Source organism: Acromyrmex echinatior, chromosome 5 (genome assembly GCF_024713525.1).
Source record: "Acromyrmex echinatior isolate Ae372 chromosome 5, ASM2471352v2, whole genome shotgun sequence".
NCBI lineage: Eukaryota > Metazoa > Arthropoda > Insecta > Hymenoptera > Formicidae > Acromyrmex > Acromyrmex echinatior.
The window spans coordinates 6,658,227-6,676,684 of NC_141856.1; the positions used below are offsets into that span (position 1 = coordinate 6,658,227).

An 18,458-nucleotide genomic window follows, 5' to 3' on the forward strand; every position below is an offset into this window, starting at 1 on the left:
TTTGTTATTTTGACGCCATAATATCTACACAGTCATAATTATCGGAATAGAAGACTCTTTAAATTATCTCTCGCTTGTTTTACACTTATTTACTTCTCTCAATTTAATATCAATGTGAATTACGACAGTACCACTTTCTTATTATTATTTTTTTTCAAATTGATGATTTTCGAGATAGACTATTTCGTAGTTTGTGAATGTTGTGATGTAATATAATATAATACGAACTTACAATACGTGGCGAATTGGACGATCAAGCTGTACGCTTCTATCACACCGATTCGTCATGCCCGCCCGCAACAAAGGGAACAACGTTCACGAAATGAGCGCACCGTCGTTCGATTTTCGTTCCAGTGCAACAGCTGCCAGAAACCCCTGATCCACCCTCATCAGCGACTGAACTTCTACTCGGACTACAGCCGCGTCTTTGGCTGCCCACACTGCAGGACGGTCGACGCCCACTTTGTGAAACCGCTCTCGGCCTGCTTCACCCGCGAGCAGTTTCAGCTCTACAGCCAGTGGCCGTAACCATTAGAGAACTTAGCGAACCGCCGCCGTATGCGCACGACTGCGGCTGACTTGTATCCTCTCTTTTACAAGTCGATCTCCCTGTTCCGGACGACCGTGCTCTAGAATCCTCCCCTCGCGACCTTCTAGGAGACTTGACGATGGCGAACGCGCACGGGGGCCGCGATCTTTCCTGGCGCGTGTTGTCGGCCGGATCCACCGATGTATTAATTCCTATTAGCTCGCCAAACGCTTTTATTTCGGTCGACAGCTGATGTTTCTTCGTAATTTCTTAGGCATTATAATATTTTTTTTTTTTTTTCCTTTTGTAGCAATCTATTCTATGCGATGACGGTACGCGCGAGCCCCTTGGCGCATTCCCATAGTACTAAAATTTAAGATGTTTCTTTTTAATGTCAATTGTAGAATTGTTTGTCTAGATTGATCTTAAGCGGGAGACGTCGAATTATTGACGTTTCGTTTGACGATGCGCGAGGCGAGACTTTGCAAAATTAGTATGCTTTATTTTCCCTATAACGTTGCTCTTTAAGTTTCTTAAGGCATTTATCGTGCGTTTTGCTGTAATAAATGGCAAGTAATTTTTTTATTAGTATACACTACGTTTTGACACTTGTGTCATTACACAGACGTAGTTCTCTGATATAGGTGAGTTTTAACTAGTAAAAATTTTTTTGTTGGTGAAATCTGTGTGTTCCATCATTTATGCACAAAAGTTTTGGACTACGAGCTGAATCACATCTCTTGGACGGTTTCTTTCGGAAACTTCGGGCGACAAGTGTGACAGCTTCGCCGTCTCCCGTTTTATAATATAGTTGAAATTACTTTAAAGAAAAATAAATACATGAAATAAATTTAGGCGGAGAGAAATTCGATATTAGAACACGGAAAAGTCGATTCTCTTTATTGTAAACGTGTATAAAGAAAAAAGAAAAAAAGAAAAAGGCTACTTTCTAGGAAAGATTGGGAGGGAAAGAAAGAAGAAATAACTATCGTTTGTTACTTAGATAATCGAGAACACGTTGTTTTTTTTACATTTTATTAGTTTATACGTTTATGGCGGCCATGTTGATTTTGTTTAAGGATCTACGACTCATTCGATGGGTTTTCAACGTTGATTCGATCGGGCGCGCGTCGCGACTTTCCGCGATTCGGGACAGGAGCGTTGCTAAGGGACGGACGAAATTCGCGCCGGTCATAAAGATAAAAGTAAACTCATTGAAAGAAGAAACCAATTGTTTGATACTACTGCTCGTGCTATGTACACACGGTTTTTTCGTCTAGACGAAAGTGCACGGCTCTCTCGTTTCTCCGATCGTCCCGTCATCGCTCATTCGAGTATATAGGACGATTCTTGCGGAAAGTCGTGATCGTCCGAAGTAGCCAGTGTATATAATATATTAAGTGGGAGAGAAACAAGTGTGTTTGGAGAGGAAGAGAACCTCCTTTTTTTCTGGCGATGCTGGTCGTTGCTGTCCACCAATAGCGGCCGTCCCACAAACAGACCGCCCACCGTTCTCAAGGTAGTATAGTCGATCGTGTACCTTTTTTACGTTACTTCGATTTAAAAAAGTATACTTAATCCGTATGTCGGGAGGTATATTTAGGAGATAATATAATGCCCCAATGTGTGTGATGCGTAACGCGATGAGGATCGCGAAGCTGCGTGACTACTTCACGCTTTTGCGTAGTGGCTTTATTTTCGTTCGTCTCCATCGGCCATACATCTGTTAAAACCAAAAAGTATCGTTTTATTTCCATGTAACATTGACAACAGTATGCATTTTTTTTATACAAGCGATGCATATTTTTTTTAACAATATATGCCACGTGAAAAATTGTTTAAATTTTATTTTGCTGCACAGTGTTATATTTATCAATTCGAAATGCACGAAAATAAATACGCATATAAATAACATTAATTGTAATCTGTTAAATATTTTTTTCAAAAACTTAAATTTTCTTTTTATACATAATATTTTCAGTTATTTGTATGATTTTTTGCGAAAAAAGATATCATGATTAGAGGGATAAAAAAGGATATAGCGTTTATATGATTAATAGGCGCAATTTCTTTTTTTTTTTACGTTGTAAGAAATAAATAATACAAGGAATAAAACGATATTCATTCATTAATTTTTGAAGTAGTCACGCAGTTCCGTTCACTCATTGAAGAATCGAAGAAAAATGAGATAAGAAAATAGGGGGGTGAGAAATAAAAAAAATTAAAAAAATTAAAAAATAATGCACAGGAAAACGCGCGGCAGCGCTTTGAGGATGTATCAGTTTGAGAAAATCTTCCTTGGACAACCAACATTGGCGAATCAGACACCTGACGCCGATTTCCTGTGCGCGATGAATTAAACTCCCGCATTAATTAATAATTTCTCGCGCGTTTAGTACCGGAAGTAAGGACGATCGCGTTTGAGTCCTTCTCCGATTGTTTCGTCTCGATCGTACGTTTTCTCAGAGTGCCAAATGAGCAATTGCCAAGCAAAAGCAGCATTTTAGTATTTCCTCTGTCTTTCTTCCTTCTTTTCCAAGTTTCGTTTTCCAATTCGTATCTTTGTCTGACCTTTATCGAATTCGCCACCTTTGACAATGCTGATTAAAAAGCGCAAGTACGGCTAGCTTGATCGATGGTGAAAGGAACTTGAATTTTTTTTATCGCCAGCACGTGCGATAAAAATTTCGAGCGACGTTGGAAGCATCGAAAATGGGCTCAATTATCGCTTTTCGAAATGAGATGAAATCTGGATCTAGAAAATGGAAGTACCGCTGTTTTAAACATTTCCTTTGCCTTTTGGTGCGAAGTTTGTCGAGACGTGAGACACAAAATTGGCCTTTATAAAAGAAACCACATTTATATATACATTTTTCAAGGTAAGTGGAACATTCTCTTCAAAATTAACGCGACAGCCAGTTTTCGAGCCGTTTCAAGTTCCTCGTACGATCGGAAGCGTGTACGAGAAATTTTTCTTAATGACTTATGACGCGTGTATAATAGATGCATGTGTCGCCTGTACTCCCTACTGCTTTCAATTTTTAATAAGAATCAGCGATGTGTGCTATTACCAGCTCCTGTGAGTTCCTGTCATAAACAAAAACGAGAAAGGAACTGAGAGGATCAATATAGTTTCAAAGTTATTCACGCGGTTATTATTTATCGTGGCTTTGCACGGATTGACGCGATCACGAGAATTATTTCAATGCGTGGATTCGTAATAAACAGAATCACAAAAGGCTCCTCGTGTTTACGAAATTTTCCTAAACGCACTTTCTCGGCTATTTTTCAGTTTTACTCGCATTTATTAAATGCATCGATGATAGAAAATATAAGAATCTTCGAATTTGAAAATTTTGAGAACATTAAAGTACGAAACGTCCTTTTAGATATAAAACGTACCTTACATTTTTCTACTTTAATGTACTTGATTTTGTTATATTGTTAATGAAAAGAATAATCAAAATATATAATTATACAGAATAATAATTCTGTATATATATATGTAAGTTTATTAATAATTTAGAACCAATAAATATATATATATATAAAGTATCAATATTAATAAGTACAATTAAAGTATTTCATTGAAAAAATGAGGAAAAACAGTAGTGACCGTAGGAGCCTTTCTACAACAGAATTTAGATAATTTTTGGCAATGGCTGATCATGTTGACGTGTCAGCAGCAGGCGTAGATTAGGGGCGAAGCCGAGAATATTGCGATTTGGGGAGCACCTTTAGTTTTTTCTTTTACCATAATTTCGTGCGCGATTATGTGGAGACAAACATCCCAGTCGGATTCGAATTTCGAGTCGAACTGGTATCGGAGGATCCTCGGAACGTAGAAAAGCGATGAACTTACGGCAGACAAGAAGAATCGTCGCGAGAGGGGAGGGGAAAAAGGATACCTTTTTCGCTACTGACGGTGCCGTAGCAAGCTGCTGCTTTTTTTTCTAAGAGGACAGCAAGTGTCTTTATCATCGATCGTGCGTCGACGCACGACGGCGCACTTAGCTCCGTAGTTGATAAGGTTAATGTTACATTAGGCTAATCTTTTTTATTCGGATAATTACTATAGCGATTTTGTACTTTTGCTATTTTCACCAACAACGTGGGTGGAACCGCGCGACGAGAAACTATCGGCGAGATCTCGCTGCTATTGCGCTGTAAAACCGCCAACGTTAGCCCGATTCACAAAGATCCGATATAAAAAATATATTGTACAAAGATACAAGCTGGGAAGCGCTGTTTTCCAAGGATTATCGTGGAAGAGCGGGATTTCCGAAAGGTTTGATATTCAAGTAAATATATCCCCCGGTGATTCTCGATGTCATATCTTTTGATAGAAACGACAATCTTTGAAAGACGATACACGCAGAAGATTGTCGGGAAGTTTGACGCGGGGTTTCTTATACGAGACATGCTCCACGCAGAGCACAGCACTGTGATATCTTCTTGATCAGACTGACCGGTTATTATGTTAATTGATGTCGAAATGCAGTGAAAGAATGAGATGTATTTGTGACATTCAGTTCAAAAACGAAAGAGCGATGTGAACGTTACATAAATGAAAAGAGAGGAAGATTTAACTTCGTTAAAATTCCGTGTTACTTCACGCAAAGGACGGTTTTGCTGAAACATCTAAAAACTTAGCTCTAATAGATACAGATTTAAAAATAATTTTCTTGGATCATCATAAAATAATTGTGTAGAACGTTCAAACTGGTTGCGAGAATGTCTATCTTTCTGTAGCATTGCTCATATTTGAATTTTCTACATAATTATTTTAAAAATCCAACAAAATCGTTTCCAAATCTGTATTTATTTAAATTTTTAGATATTTTAGCAAAATCGTTCTTTCAGTGTTTTTTTTTTTTAAAGGCGAGTTTAACTTCACGAATTACGAATATTCTGTATCTCAGGAAGCTAGTCATATTCAGCAAATGGATACGTTATGGTATCTTCCATAACGTCGACAATCGCAAGTCTGAACCTCACATAAGCATACCAGTGATTCCGAATGTTTAGCCTTCCGGAAACCTATGTATGTGCGCAACAATCGAAAGATAATCCGCCAATAATTCAAGCGTCTTCTCGAACGTTGGGAATTTCGCTGTTACTCTAAAAAATTCGCAGATATTCAGGCTAACGATAAGGCAGTACAAAGCTTATTCACGCTTTACACGAACCGACACGATTGCAGCATTTCGTGCGTTTCTCGTACGCATGAATTTATCCGTTGGAAATTTCTTCTCGTCGCGCCGTTCACCAACGTTCAGTGTCGATCTAGTGAACGTTTTGTATATCAGTGTTTTTTATATGGACGACTGGGGTACCAGCGGGGGGTAGCGATCCTGTCGATGACTTTACCGTTCTTTCAAGATAAGCGGTATTATCGATCAGACACCTGCCTTCCTCACTACCCGAAGGTTTTACTAAATAATCGATATATCCCGCGTTTGTGAATTTTATATATAATCCGAATGGCGTTCGCGTGGTACGTTTGTATGGATCTAGGAGGACAGGGTTGATGGGAGAGAGGGAGGGAAAGAGGGTTGAGTCTCCGTGATGGAGTAGAAAGGTTACGAATGGTTGAATTATGAATAGAGTTTAGTGTAGAGTCATTACTTGAAAAGAAAAGGTTTGAATCATCGATAAATAGTAAGTTTATATATATAGAACGACAGTTTTCTTGTAGTTAAGATTTCGCCCTTTCGTTTTCGCCGGTCGTTCACCCGGCTTCCAAAGAGAGGAGGATGATGAGGAGAGTAGGAGGAAAGGGAGGGAAAAGTAAAGGTGAGATTCTGTCCTCGAGCTTCGCCTCGGGGTGCGAAGACGTGCGACAACCCTCCCCATGGACCTCCATCTCGACGCCGGTCAACTTTGAATCGAGCGTGACTGGGAACTCGGCCAAGATCGACGTCGGCCTTGAGACAGAAATTCGATCTTGGAGGAACATCGGAACGTGCGCCATTTCGCGCTGAGCTGCGAGGGCGACGCGTGCGTCCTCCCTCCGGGAACTCCATACCGGAAGTGGGCGAGAGAGAAATTTCTAGAATCCGGGGAAGATCGCGCCGCACCGGTGCAATCGAACGACGTCTTCGAGCAAAATCGGGTAGACGACCGGACGAATCGTCCTAGTGATAAGTTATTGTGTCATATTGTGGATGTCAGAGAACGATTGAGACGAGGGGGAGAGGGAAAATTTTATTACGTACTAATCATAGTAATTATATCGGTTGTTCATCGGAATCCTTTCACGCGGCCTTGACGTGGCCACAGGACGTGAGGGAACTATTTTCTCGTCGGTCAAAGTTCGTTTAAATAATTCGATATATAAAATAAATGAATAGATGAAGAAATATATATACGTGAAAATATATATATAGATAGATATATATATATTATATGAAAAATGAATAATACGTACGTTTAAGAATCATCAATTTTTGTCTCTTTAGCGAATAAGGGTCTTTACAGCTGTGCTAGACAACTATAGGTATATATATATATCGAAATATATGTATATATAAATCTATATATACGTACGTTCTCAGCGTGTACGTCGCAAATATGTGCGAAGCAACGTATACGGGCTCCTTAGAAATATACCGAGAGAAAGAAATCACACACGCACATTCTGATTACACATATGCAACCGCACGCGTTAAATAAATCACATGAAAACCACAAATGCGCGTTCTACGGTATCGACGATGAGACACGAGGGGCAAGTTTGTTTCACTTTCTCAAACCATAAATCGCAAAAGTATGTGGGGTTGTAAAAACAGTGGGATTGTAAGAGACCTCATCTGATAACACATAGAGATCGCACATCATAATATCTGCTGTTATCGAGATGATAACGGAAAAGATAAATATCAAGAATCCCAGACGTTATAAATATCAAATGGCTGGAACCATTGGCGAGGCAAGTTTACTTTATAATGATGGGCGCCGATATTTCATCTCAAATATTTATTCGGTGAGCGTATAAGAGCCGAGATTTGCTACGTTGAGACGTTGAGATAGAAAAGATGACAGCCTGAACAAAATAGTTCGAAGGTTGTACTTCATTGGCCAAGTATATTATACAGAACTCGAAACGAAATCTATGTGAAGTATGGCTTAACACCTTTGATCAAATCGTAATAAATTCATTTTATTGACTGATTTTTGTACGCGCTATATCATCTTAGAGCAACACAACTTGTGAAAATCGCTTCGTGATCTCTCGTCATAGTCATATGCAATACGCTGTGGTCACGCACGCGTTAATACACACATATACACACATATACGTACACGAATACACGTTTCTAACAGCGTCTTTATTAGTCGCAATTATTGCAGCAAATCGGGATGATAAGCAGTCGTCACAATCGTGCAGCGGAGAGCAGTTCTTTATTTCCATAATATTCGACTCTTAAACGCTTCGCGATGAAAGCTCGGGCACGAAACTTCTGATTCGACCTTCCTTTTTTCTATTACAGTTTCTTACAGCATTATTTACGCGAGCGTACTCGAGGGTACGCGAAATGGTGATAATTTTTTGTGATCGATGAGAAGGAGGCCCAACACTCCGTGGTAGAATCGCACAAGCGATCTTCCTTCTGCCGTTTCGGCACATAGATTTGATTCCAGACGATACGTTTAATTTTTTTTTTAACAAATAATTAATATTAAAATCAAACGATAATTATTTTTACATTGATTAAAATGAAATTTTTTTCACACAACTTGATTCATATTTCTTCTAAAATAAATAAACATATATATTTTCTTTCTATACAAGCATTTATATTTTATTTGAGACATTTCTATTTAGCGTTATATTTTTTAGTTATTTAATTAACGAATCGTCCGGATTCGAATTCATTAAGGGGTGTCCAAAATGTCTCCAAGAGCAGACTTGTTAGTTTTTTTAGTGCACTGAATCGCTTCAGTGACTTCTAGAATTCTTGCGCTTTTCTTCAATTTAGTAGCTCGTTCCTCAGTTCATCAGATATTTTCTTCTTTCACTTCGCGTAGATCAAGAGCAATGTTTGAGATTTTGTTTTGTGCTTCTAATGTGGTAAGGATTGATAAGCGAACACGTAAATACATTAGATACATAGACATATACGTGCGCATGTTATATCAGTGCGCAATACGTTAAGTACACATATAGTTAACCGTGTAACTATTACCTACGTACCGTATTAGAGGAAGATCGCGCGAACATTTATTGCGTTGAGAACAATATCGCAGTTTTTCCGTTTCATTTATATTATTAGATATACGTACTATTTGAAAAACAGTTATATTTAAACCCCCTGGCGTTTCAATGGCTCCGCGCTGAAAACCGTCTCTCCGAACTTACCCGAGTGTTACAGTTACCATACCGCTCAATCAGAGGATGTCGAGGGTGCGGTTTTAGATCGGAGAACATTGATCTTCAGAGTTAAATTCCACGTTCGGCGCACGTTAACCGTCACGGGTCGACGAAGCCAAAAAAGAGGACTCGCCGGCAGGCGAGGGTGATGGTCTCCGTGGTGGTTAACGCGCCTTTTCACCTGTAATAGCTTGATTGTGATGTTAATTCGTTAATGAACGTTAACTCGTGTATACCATATTCTCGAACCTCGGCTAGTCGGGCGAGCACGAGCTGGCTTCTTAGCATGAGAGCTTCATAGCTTTCGCACGAGACATTCGCACGAAGTTTGACACGCTCATGGTGGAAGAAAGTTCAGGTGTGCTAGTGCGCATACACATTTCTAATTAGCCAATGAGAATAATAAATATTTGTTCACATATCTATTTAATGCAATGAGAATTGCATGCCAGATACCACCATCTTGCGGTGATTGAATCGGCATCACATCATTATTCTTTTACTTACATATTGTGGTTTTATTTAAATGTGCGTGCTTTTGTTAATTAGATCTAAATTCTGCGTGGGAACTATATCAGATTTTAATGTTCGTCTTTTTGTCAGGGTATAGTCTATAAATGCGTCTATTTAAATATGGCGTTTGGCATTGGCGCAAAATTGTATGAAATTTGTTTCGAGAACGACTTGGGTTTCTTCCATCATGGATATGCTCATGCTCAGAGATTACACTGATTCTACGGATAATCCGAGCAGTCGAAGTCGGCCGTGCCGTGCGACAGCACGAATTCTCTCCTGTTTTACAGGTTAAATATATACTTTCAGACGCAGAAAGAGAAAGATACAGAAATAGAGGGAGAGGAATATATACGATGGAAAGGGAGTTATATATGTAGGAATGCGGATTTAGGGAATCGAATCGCGGCATCTAGCCTGCCCGACAAACGCTACATTCTTATCGAAAGACGTACAAAGTGAGAAGAATGGATAGAGACGATACGTGTTGCGCTCATTTCGCGCTCTATTTAAAGACGCCGGATTTATGCGAGAGACGAGAGAAAGAGATAAGTATAGTGACGCTGCTCGCGAACATGAAACGCGAGCGAGGAGGGATTCGCGTCGGAAGCGAACGTCGGTATCGAAGGGGGATATTCCATGGAATTCGTACTCCGCGTCTCTCGAATTCCCGATTAAGTTTCACAGAATACAAAAAAAAAATCTCGTAGTGTCTCCTCGTCCCCCGACGATAAACGTCGACATTCAATGGATTTATCGAATTCCATCTTTGTCCATCTTCCTCTTCCCATCTACCCTACCTCCCCCTCCCCCTCCCCCTCCCCCCGCATCCGTTCCCACCTCCGTCGCTAATCCTGTAAGTGATGTAATTAATGTACGTTGCCTAATGATTGTTATACTGAAACGTTAGAACGACGAAGAAATTTTATCGAGTGCGCTACTGGAGAGCGGTTTTGTTTTTCTCACGTCGGCGACTGGCGTGCACACCATGTCCATCGATCGCACTGGTCTTTCCACTGCCAACTGCTTTCGCGAGAACCGTTTTGCTTAGAGATTCTCGCGACTAGGGAGACCAAAAGGGTGTTTTCCGGCGAGTCCGGAAACATCCCTGAGAGAAAGGGATGCGTTCGCGAGACAAGGAAGGGTATCGTTCGCCGACGTCATAAATAGTACACACACCGGCTGTCTTTCACGTTCTACGATTGAAGAAGCCGAGCTCTCGATCCCCCCGAGGAGAGATTTCGCAAACGATTATCGCAAGATAATTTTGTCGATAACGCGGTCGAAGAAACGCTGCTGTTAAGACGCGAACGATGGTAATGTAACGCGTTTTTTAAGTGGGAGGCAGAACGCTTAGCTCAAGTGGATCTCTATCAAGAAGTGGCCGAAATTTTGTGCGGGATTTTTCAAACGAATGCTGGGGGCTCGGCCGTAATCGAGTCGATTGGATACGTTGGCCAAGGTACAAATGTACATAGGAGCATAATGTTGTTATTAACGTATAACGCTACCATCTCGCCTCTGCGTGTCTCTCTGAGCTACAATTTAAAGATATCGTAAAGTTGAATATGGGGGAAGATGGATTCTCTTAATTAATAGCGTTTGCGACATTATTATTTTATACTGTAGCGATGAGTTCAGTAATCTACGTTACGTAACATTTTTTTTATATTCGTATTCTTCTCTTTTTCTGCATATAATTTCGCCATACTGAAAATTCTGTATTATAACTTTTACAAAATATAAGACTAAACAACCGATCGTTTCATTCGTGTACTTCATTTTATTTAAGTCTGTGAAGTATTTGTGGTGAATTTAAGAGAGATTTCTCTTTGCTCAAAAGAATTTGTTTAAATTACCTTATGGTATTAGAAACAAAACGATGGAGTTTAGGTATGTCGTATCCGTCTATTTCTTTCACCTAATAAAATATTTCAAAAAAATCTCTAAAACTTCACAAACATACTTTCAACTTTCTAAAACAAATATTTACACTTCATTTTGGAAAATAATAAAATATAGTACATAATTCAATTTATTGAATTTGCGAAAAATTTACGTGAAAGGAATCGGATACGAAATATTCGGAATAGTACAGTAAAAGTTAAAATGCATAATGATGTGCCAACGAATTATTTAGAATGCAGTAGATGGGAGAAATATAACTCGCGGCGGAGGTGTTGTCCTATCGGTTGAATCGATGCTGATGTCTTAGTCGGTCCAATTTATCAAAGATTCGCGATCTGAGCCTGAACTCATCGCTTTGGTATCGCACGATGTCTCGGCGCTTGGCCTAAAACGATCCCGTTGACATATATCCGCTGATGGAATAAACATGGAGGACACGCGGAGACGGGAGAATGGAATTCGTGAAGGACGAAAACATGAATAAAAAGCAAATCGATACGCAGGATTGCGACATTTGACGGAAGTGTAAAGACAATTGGTTCACTGCTCGGCGTATTGGCGCATTTCCGGAGAATCAATTTCTCGATCGCAACCCTCCCACATCCCTTTTCTTCTTTTTTCCCTTCCCATCTTTCTCTCGCGAGCCGTGAGCCAATCGAAACTTTACAGATTTCAGGAAACAGATCGACGATAAATCACGCACGAGCGCACTGCGAAATCGCAACTTCGTAATCAACGACGGATAGTCGCGCACTTCTAAGACAGAATCGGTTTTTTTTTCCTTTTCTTTTTAGTCTTCTTTTTTTTTTTTACATCATTGGATTCTTCATGCAGCTTGCCGCGAAAGATCACGCGTGGGCGGTACACGCATTATCTTTGGTGCACAAGCTCGCTGCGAGGACGCGCGAATAATACGCGTAATTAAGAATTTAACGGGATACACATTAATCGCTAGTTCGTAGGTTCCCCCTTCCCTCCCGTTATACCAAAAGTACCCGTTTGCAACCTTTGCAATTTCCTTAGGGTGTTAACCGATGTCTGAATGGTGTGTGGATGTGCTACTCCCTATTCGTGCATTTAATCGCACTTGTAGCGTACATATATATACACATATAAAATACACGTATATACGTATACCCCTTTAAGCCCACCCTGTGTAACCCCCAAGTCAGTAGACTTATATAAAGCGTCATCTGTGTAAACAGCGTCGTGTCGAATTTGTATTTGTAAGCGTAGTCATTGCTGGAGAATCATTCGCGCCCGTCGTCTTGATCATGAAGGATCCCCCGGCACACTAATTAACAGGTGCACGTGATGGATCTTTGATTAAGCCCGGTGACAACTTTTCAAGTTCTCCTGTAGACGGGTCGTTATTCGACTCGATGCAGAAAAGTTTCGCTTTCGGCCTTAAATCGGACATCCGCATGCGAAGTGGGATGGATCGCCACGATCGGGAACAACGTGCTGGATTTTTCTAGCATAGTCGACGCTCTTTTACGTGCGACTTGCGCGAATGGTATCATTTTAAGTAACTCACGTTTAATCCTCCGATATACGCTTCGCGGGCTGTCGCGAAGCGCGCAGCGCAATTGATTCATAAATATGCCGATCCCAAGGCAAATAATGGCATAAAGCAAACAATGTCGACGGTAACGAATGTACGTTCTTCAATGTATACGTACGTGAGATACCCGCGTAAGACTGCGACGTACATTTCTTGTCGTCTTTAAGAAGGGAAGATTCGCGTTGTCACTGTAAATCAACACCAATCGCGACAGTAATGCCGATCCGACTGCGGCGAACTTCGTAATATTTGCGTCTTTACAATTAGTATAGTTAGCGGACACGCGAAAATAAAGGGAAAAAGGAAAAAGAAAAAAAGAAACCGAGAAACGAAATTTGGCCGAGGGAGAGAAAGAGAGAGAGAGAGAGAGAGAGAGAGAGAGAGAGAGAGAAAGAGAAGGAAAGATCGCGCGAATTGATCGACATACGCTCTCGTAGTCGTCGCGCTTTTAATGGGGGCTAAGTTCACGGTGGATCTTAAGGGTAGACTTCTTTTTTACAAAATGAAAATTAAAAAAAAAACGGAGCGTTCCTCGAGCGAACGCGGATCGGACGCTAAAAATTAAGATTCTCGATATAAGTTTCTTAGAGGTAATTCGGGCATTTTTATTCGGCTGTGTTATAAAAAAAAAAATTAATAATACGCGAAGGAGCGATTTTAGATTCGGTAAGATCTCACAAATTTAGATGAATAATTTTTGTACCCTATTTTTTTAAGCGATCGCTACGTCGATCACGCGAAGACGGAAAGAAGGGTCGTGTGGAAAATTGACACGGTAGTATTTATCAAAATTAAGACATTGTTAAGTTTAGTTTAAGGCAAAAGCAATTCGTCGGCAATTTCGGAAACGCGCACGCTATGTTATAATAGTATCGAGTAGATATCGAGAAGGGTTCGGGAGTAATCGAAGATTCGCCTCTGCTTAGCCCTTCTGATACGGATGAAGATCGATAAACCTTCCGTAACAAGGGATAAAGAACCGAAAAACGTAAACTGAATAAAAATCGAAGAAAAAAATAGAGCGCTACGAGATCGACGATCGTGCCGCATCGAAACGATCTTCTGAGAAAGCTAGTCCCTGCCCGATGATCCGCTCGGGCACGATCGATCGCGAACGCGAGACACTCGAACGTAACCGTTTGCAGGATGTGTCGTCGATGTAACCTTGATAAGTAATCCCGTATAGGTATATAGAGTATACTCCTCTATAATCACACTTTGATCCGCCCTCGTGTCGGAACGAGGACACGGATGCGGCAACACCTCATTCGGAGGCCGCGCGTAGTTTTAGACACTTAGCCGTATTACTTAGTTATTAAGAGAATCGAGAGGAGAGAAACCGATCGGACGGCAGGCATGGAAGCGATCCAAAAACAAAAAAAAAGAAATCATAGTAGACACAAGCATTTTGCGATGCAAAAGCGAATAATCATGCTGGTAGTGCGGACCAAACGGGACAACCGAACGGGAAGTTTGTGGAAAGGGGTGAAAGGTGACGAAAAGTCTGGTGTTTTTCTACGGAAGGAAGCGAGAGAGAGAGAGAGAGAGAGAGAGAGAGAGAGAGAGAGGGAGAGAGAGGGATGAAAAGAGAGAGGGAAGTGAAGTGGACGCGTAAAAAGAAATTGCCGCTCTCCATCGGAGATCAACGTCCGATATCATTTGTAGTGAGATTAAACTTATAGAGTTTAAGGCATAGCGAGGACTTCTGACGACTGCGCGTGCACTTCGAGACATTTTTTTATTTTTTCTTTCTTACGTACACATACTTGGTACTACATTGTGTCTTATTTCTTTTTTCATATATCGAACAAAGATTATGAAACGAACGAAATTTTCATGATTCTTTAAAATGTGAACCAAGGAAAGCTTATAATTCCAAAAATTGTCAATTATCATGAAGCTAAATAGCAAAAGTTTTTGCGTGCTTTGAAGAAAGCCGATGATAAACGATTGACTTTTGTGTAATATAATTTCATAATCGTGAAATGGAATGAGAGATAAAATTAAATTAAATTAATCGCGCTGTTCTCTCTTATTTATCCTTTCGTTATTCGATTATCTGCTTCTTAAGCGTTGTATTTTACGACGAACGTCGTCCACAGAAATCAGATTCGTTCGTGTTTTCTCGAAGTCGTTACTGTGACGAACTGTAATTGGCTACGCGTTTGACGGATATACAGCTAGTGAACACTTAAGGACAATCTAACGTTTCTTTACCGTATCGCTGTCGACTTCGTCGTCATTGGAGTCCCGGTTAACGAGTGAATTCTTTCCATTCCGCGTGCAATCGAGACTTCGAACGACGTAAACGTCCCTGTCTTCTGGAACATCGCGCACCAGACTTCTTTCCGATTTCCTGTTTTATCTCCCATCGCGGACGTTCAGATCTATTTCTTTTTTTCCCGAGGGCGGTGAGAGGAGAAGAGAAAAAAGAGAGGAAGGACGGAGAGGAAAAAGAGATGGTTACAAATGATAAAAAGGATGAAAGGAACGGAGGGAACACTGAATTGCGATAGCCTTTCCATGTCTTACTGCCCTGCCCTGTGACTCTCGTTCGCCTTCCTACGATATTCGGTCCAGAAGAGGAAAAAAAAACGAAAAAAAGAGGATGAAACAATCAGAAAAACGAATAATTGGCGATATCACACTGAGCAATGAACGCGGATTCGCGCGAGCGTTTGGAATTCATGACGGATGAATGCCGATGATCTATGCAAATTTTTACCGTAAATAGGAAGGCAACGAGGGGGAGGGAAACGTTGAAGCTGAGGTCGCGCGAGGTCGGAGCTTTTTTCGAAGGAAACCTACAAAAGGCAGTCGTAACGACGGTTTTGGGTAATATTATACATACATATATATATATATATACATATATATATATACGCACATAATGAATATATACGTGTACACGTACATATAATAGCGTGATAGCGATAACGGTAAATATATATTACATATTACCACTAGCGGTGTACGGTTTGATCGAAGAGATTTGACGGGGTTTAGAATCGCTCACGGTTAATCAGTCCTTTTCGCGAATAGAAAAGAGGACTCCTCCTTAGACGTCGTAGTTCGTATCAAGTCCTATCTATAGGTACGTTTGCACGTGGTAAACATATATATACACACGCGTATACTTATGCATTAATGGAGCTATTTCCCATTCTCGTGTAGCTTAGTCGGAGTCACGATGGGATCGCGTTGCGACTTCGTAAAGAGAGTTCGCGTACGCACGTGCATTCTTCCATCGCTAAAATGGTGAATACAGATTGGCAGATGGAACTCCCAAGCAAGGCTACGTGAACGCAATCGTGACTCAGTTTAGCGGTCGTGAATGAGAGAAGTGTGATTGCGCGGTTTGCAAGGATCTTTAACCATCGCCTGAAAAATTGACCCATCCTACTTCGTTTTCCGATCATCCCTTACCGAGCTCTTCACCCGATTTCTCGCCAGTTAACCACTGAGTTCTCCATTTCGTTCGACCACATCAATTTTATCAAGGATATAAAAATACGACGACGTGGCCCGCGGCTGTTCAATCGCGATGTATGCAAATTGGTAAAAAAGTCGACATTTTCTATCGCATAAAAATCATCGCGCGCAAAAGTATACTTTTGTTTATTATCTTATTTCATATTCCAAAAGCGATTCAGGGAAAGATTTAGCAATTTTTAGATACGATCACAACCCTTGGATCTTATTTTTCAAATATCAGAATGACTGAAAATAGGGATTAAGGAATCTGACGATTTATTTACCATGTATTTTCTTTTATCAGTCCTATCCTTGCGATTGGACACGTCGTGTGCTTCGTTCGGTTACCTGGCTGACATCTGACACGAATTGGGACATTTTACAAGGACGGAAAAAAGTGCGCGAACGCGATGCACGTTCTGCGCGATATTGCACGACTCGGTTAGATCGCGAGAGGCTGTTACTCGATTTAGAAAGTGACACATGCGAGATTGGGTAAGATGTTCCCTTGAAACATGGAAAATATAAAACAACAGCGAGGCAGCTGTATCCCTCGATACCTCCCCTATAAGAGTACAAATTTTTCTAATATGAATAACTATATCGAGCGCTGAATAAAATATTAGACGACGAAGGCGTAAGGAAAGACATAAAGCGAGAAAGAAAGAAAGAGAGAGAGAGAGAGAGAGAGAGAGAGAGAGAGAGAAAGAGAGAGAGAAAGAAATAATAAATTAGAAATGAAAAAGAAGATTATTAATTATTACTGAGCGCGAGAGAATGAAAGAAAGAGAGTGACAAGAAAAGAAAAAGAATAATATTAGGCGAGAGATAATGTTTAACGATGTTTTCCCTGGTGTAGGAATTATTGCGATAACGAATATGAAAATTAAATGAAATGGTTTATATGATAAACGTACCGCATAAACTTACCTAGCGCTAGGTTCACTGAACGTTACATTATTAGCGAAGTATGATATATAATATACGCGCATGTAGCTATGTGTTAACAATCCGGACTGCCATTAGCACTTAAGGCGCGGCCCCACTGATCCCCCCCCCCCCTTAAAATTCTCAGGAACATTTTCATCGAGGCTTCGCGATAACTTTGAAAGCGTTGCAACGACGCACGTCGAATCTCACGATTCACGCGTGTCACCCCTGAACTTCTCCTCCCCACATACATCGACATACGGCGTATATAGATTTTATAAATATATATAAACTAAAAGAGAGATAATTTCCGTTCGCTATCATATCGACGTATATCAATACGCACGTCAAGTTTTACCTCAATGCCGATTTCAGAGTTAACTCGATCGCTTTCTCGATGCTAATCTCGTTGTTGACAGTCGTCCCTTGCGGTAGGGTGATCGCGCGAGTGAAAATCGCTCGCAGTATTACGGAATCTTTGTCGAGCTGGTCTTAAGTGACATGGTAATTTAACCACGAAGTGAACGAACGTATATTACGGGAGCCGCGTGAGTTAATCACGGGCAGTTAGAAATGTAAGCTTCGAAAAATCAGTATCGTAGTTAGAGTTCGGTGTGTTTATTGCATGCACCCGCCTATGGATAGACGAGGGAATACCGGTAATCTATTTAAAAAAAAAAATTATCTCTTTCTAGCTGTTTCCCCTTTATCTATGAGATATGTATACATAATCGACACATATACACGTTACATCATTACACAGATTCGACAGCATCAATTGAACTTCCCGTGTACCTCCATGCATATAAACACACATACATGCAATTCACATACATCTGTTAGGAGCAATAAATGAAAATAATAACCGAGGCTCTGCACTTTAATCGACCGCGGCAATCAAGATAGATATCCGAATGCCAGACATCTACGAATTTATCAAAAAATTACATCAAACGAAGAAAAAAAAAACTTGTGCTCGATCGAACCTGAAACCAAATTCTCCTCAAGTCGGAGTCAAGCGAGAGGGAAACGAATCCTGAAAATTATCGACGAATTTATTGCTTAATTTTTGATTACGAATGATGATTGAAAGTTCGATCCCGCACGTTACTTTTTACCGTAAGTGTCTTTTGTTCGTCGATCGATGGAAGTGTACATCGCCTCGT

At 40.4% G+C, this 18,458-nt stretch overlaps 1 protein-coding gene across 1 annotated transcript in view; it reads left to right on the forward strand.

Moving 5' to 3' along the window:
- Positions 1-17,074, forward strand: part of LOC105143795 (headcase) — a 166,737-nt gene extending 149,663 nt beyond the window's left edge. The window contains exon 5 of the mRNA XM_011052293.2: positions 355-17,074. Within this exon, the coding sequence (XP_011050595.1) occupies positions 355-528 (174 nt within the window). The 3' untranslated portion in view covers positions 529-17,074. The remainder of the gene's footprint in view (positions 1-354) is intronic.
- Positions 17,075-18,458: the final 1,384 nt, after the last annotated feature.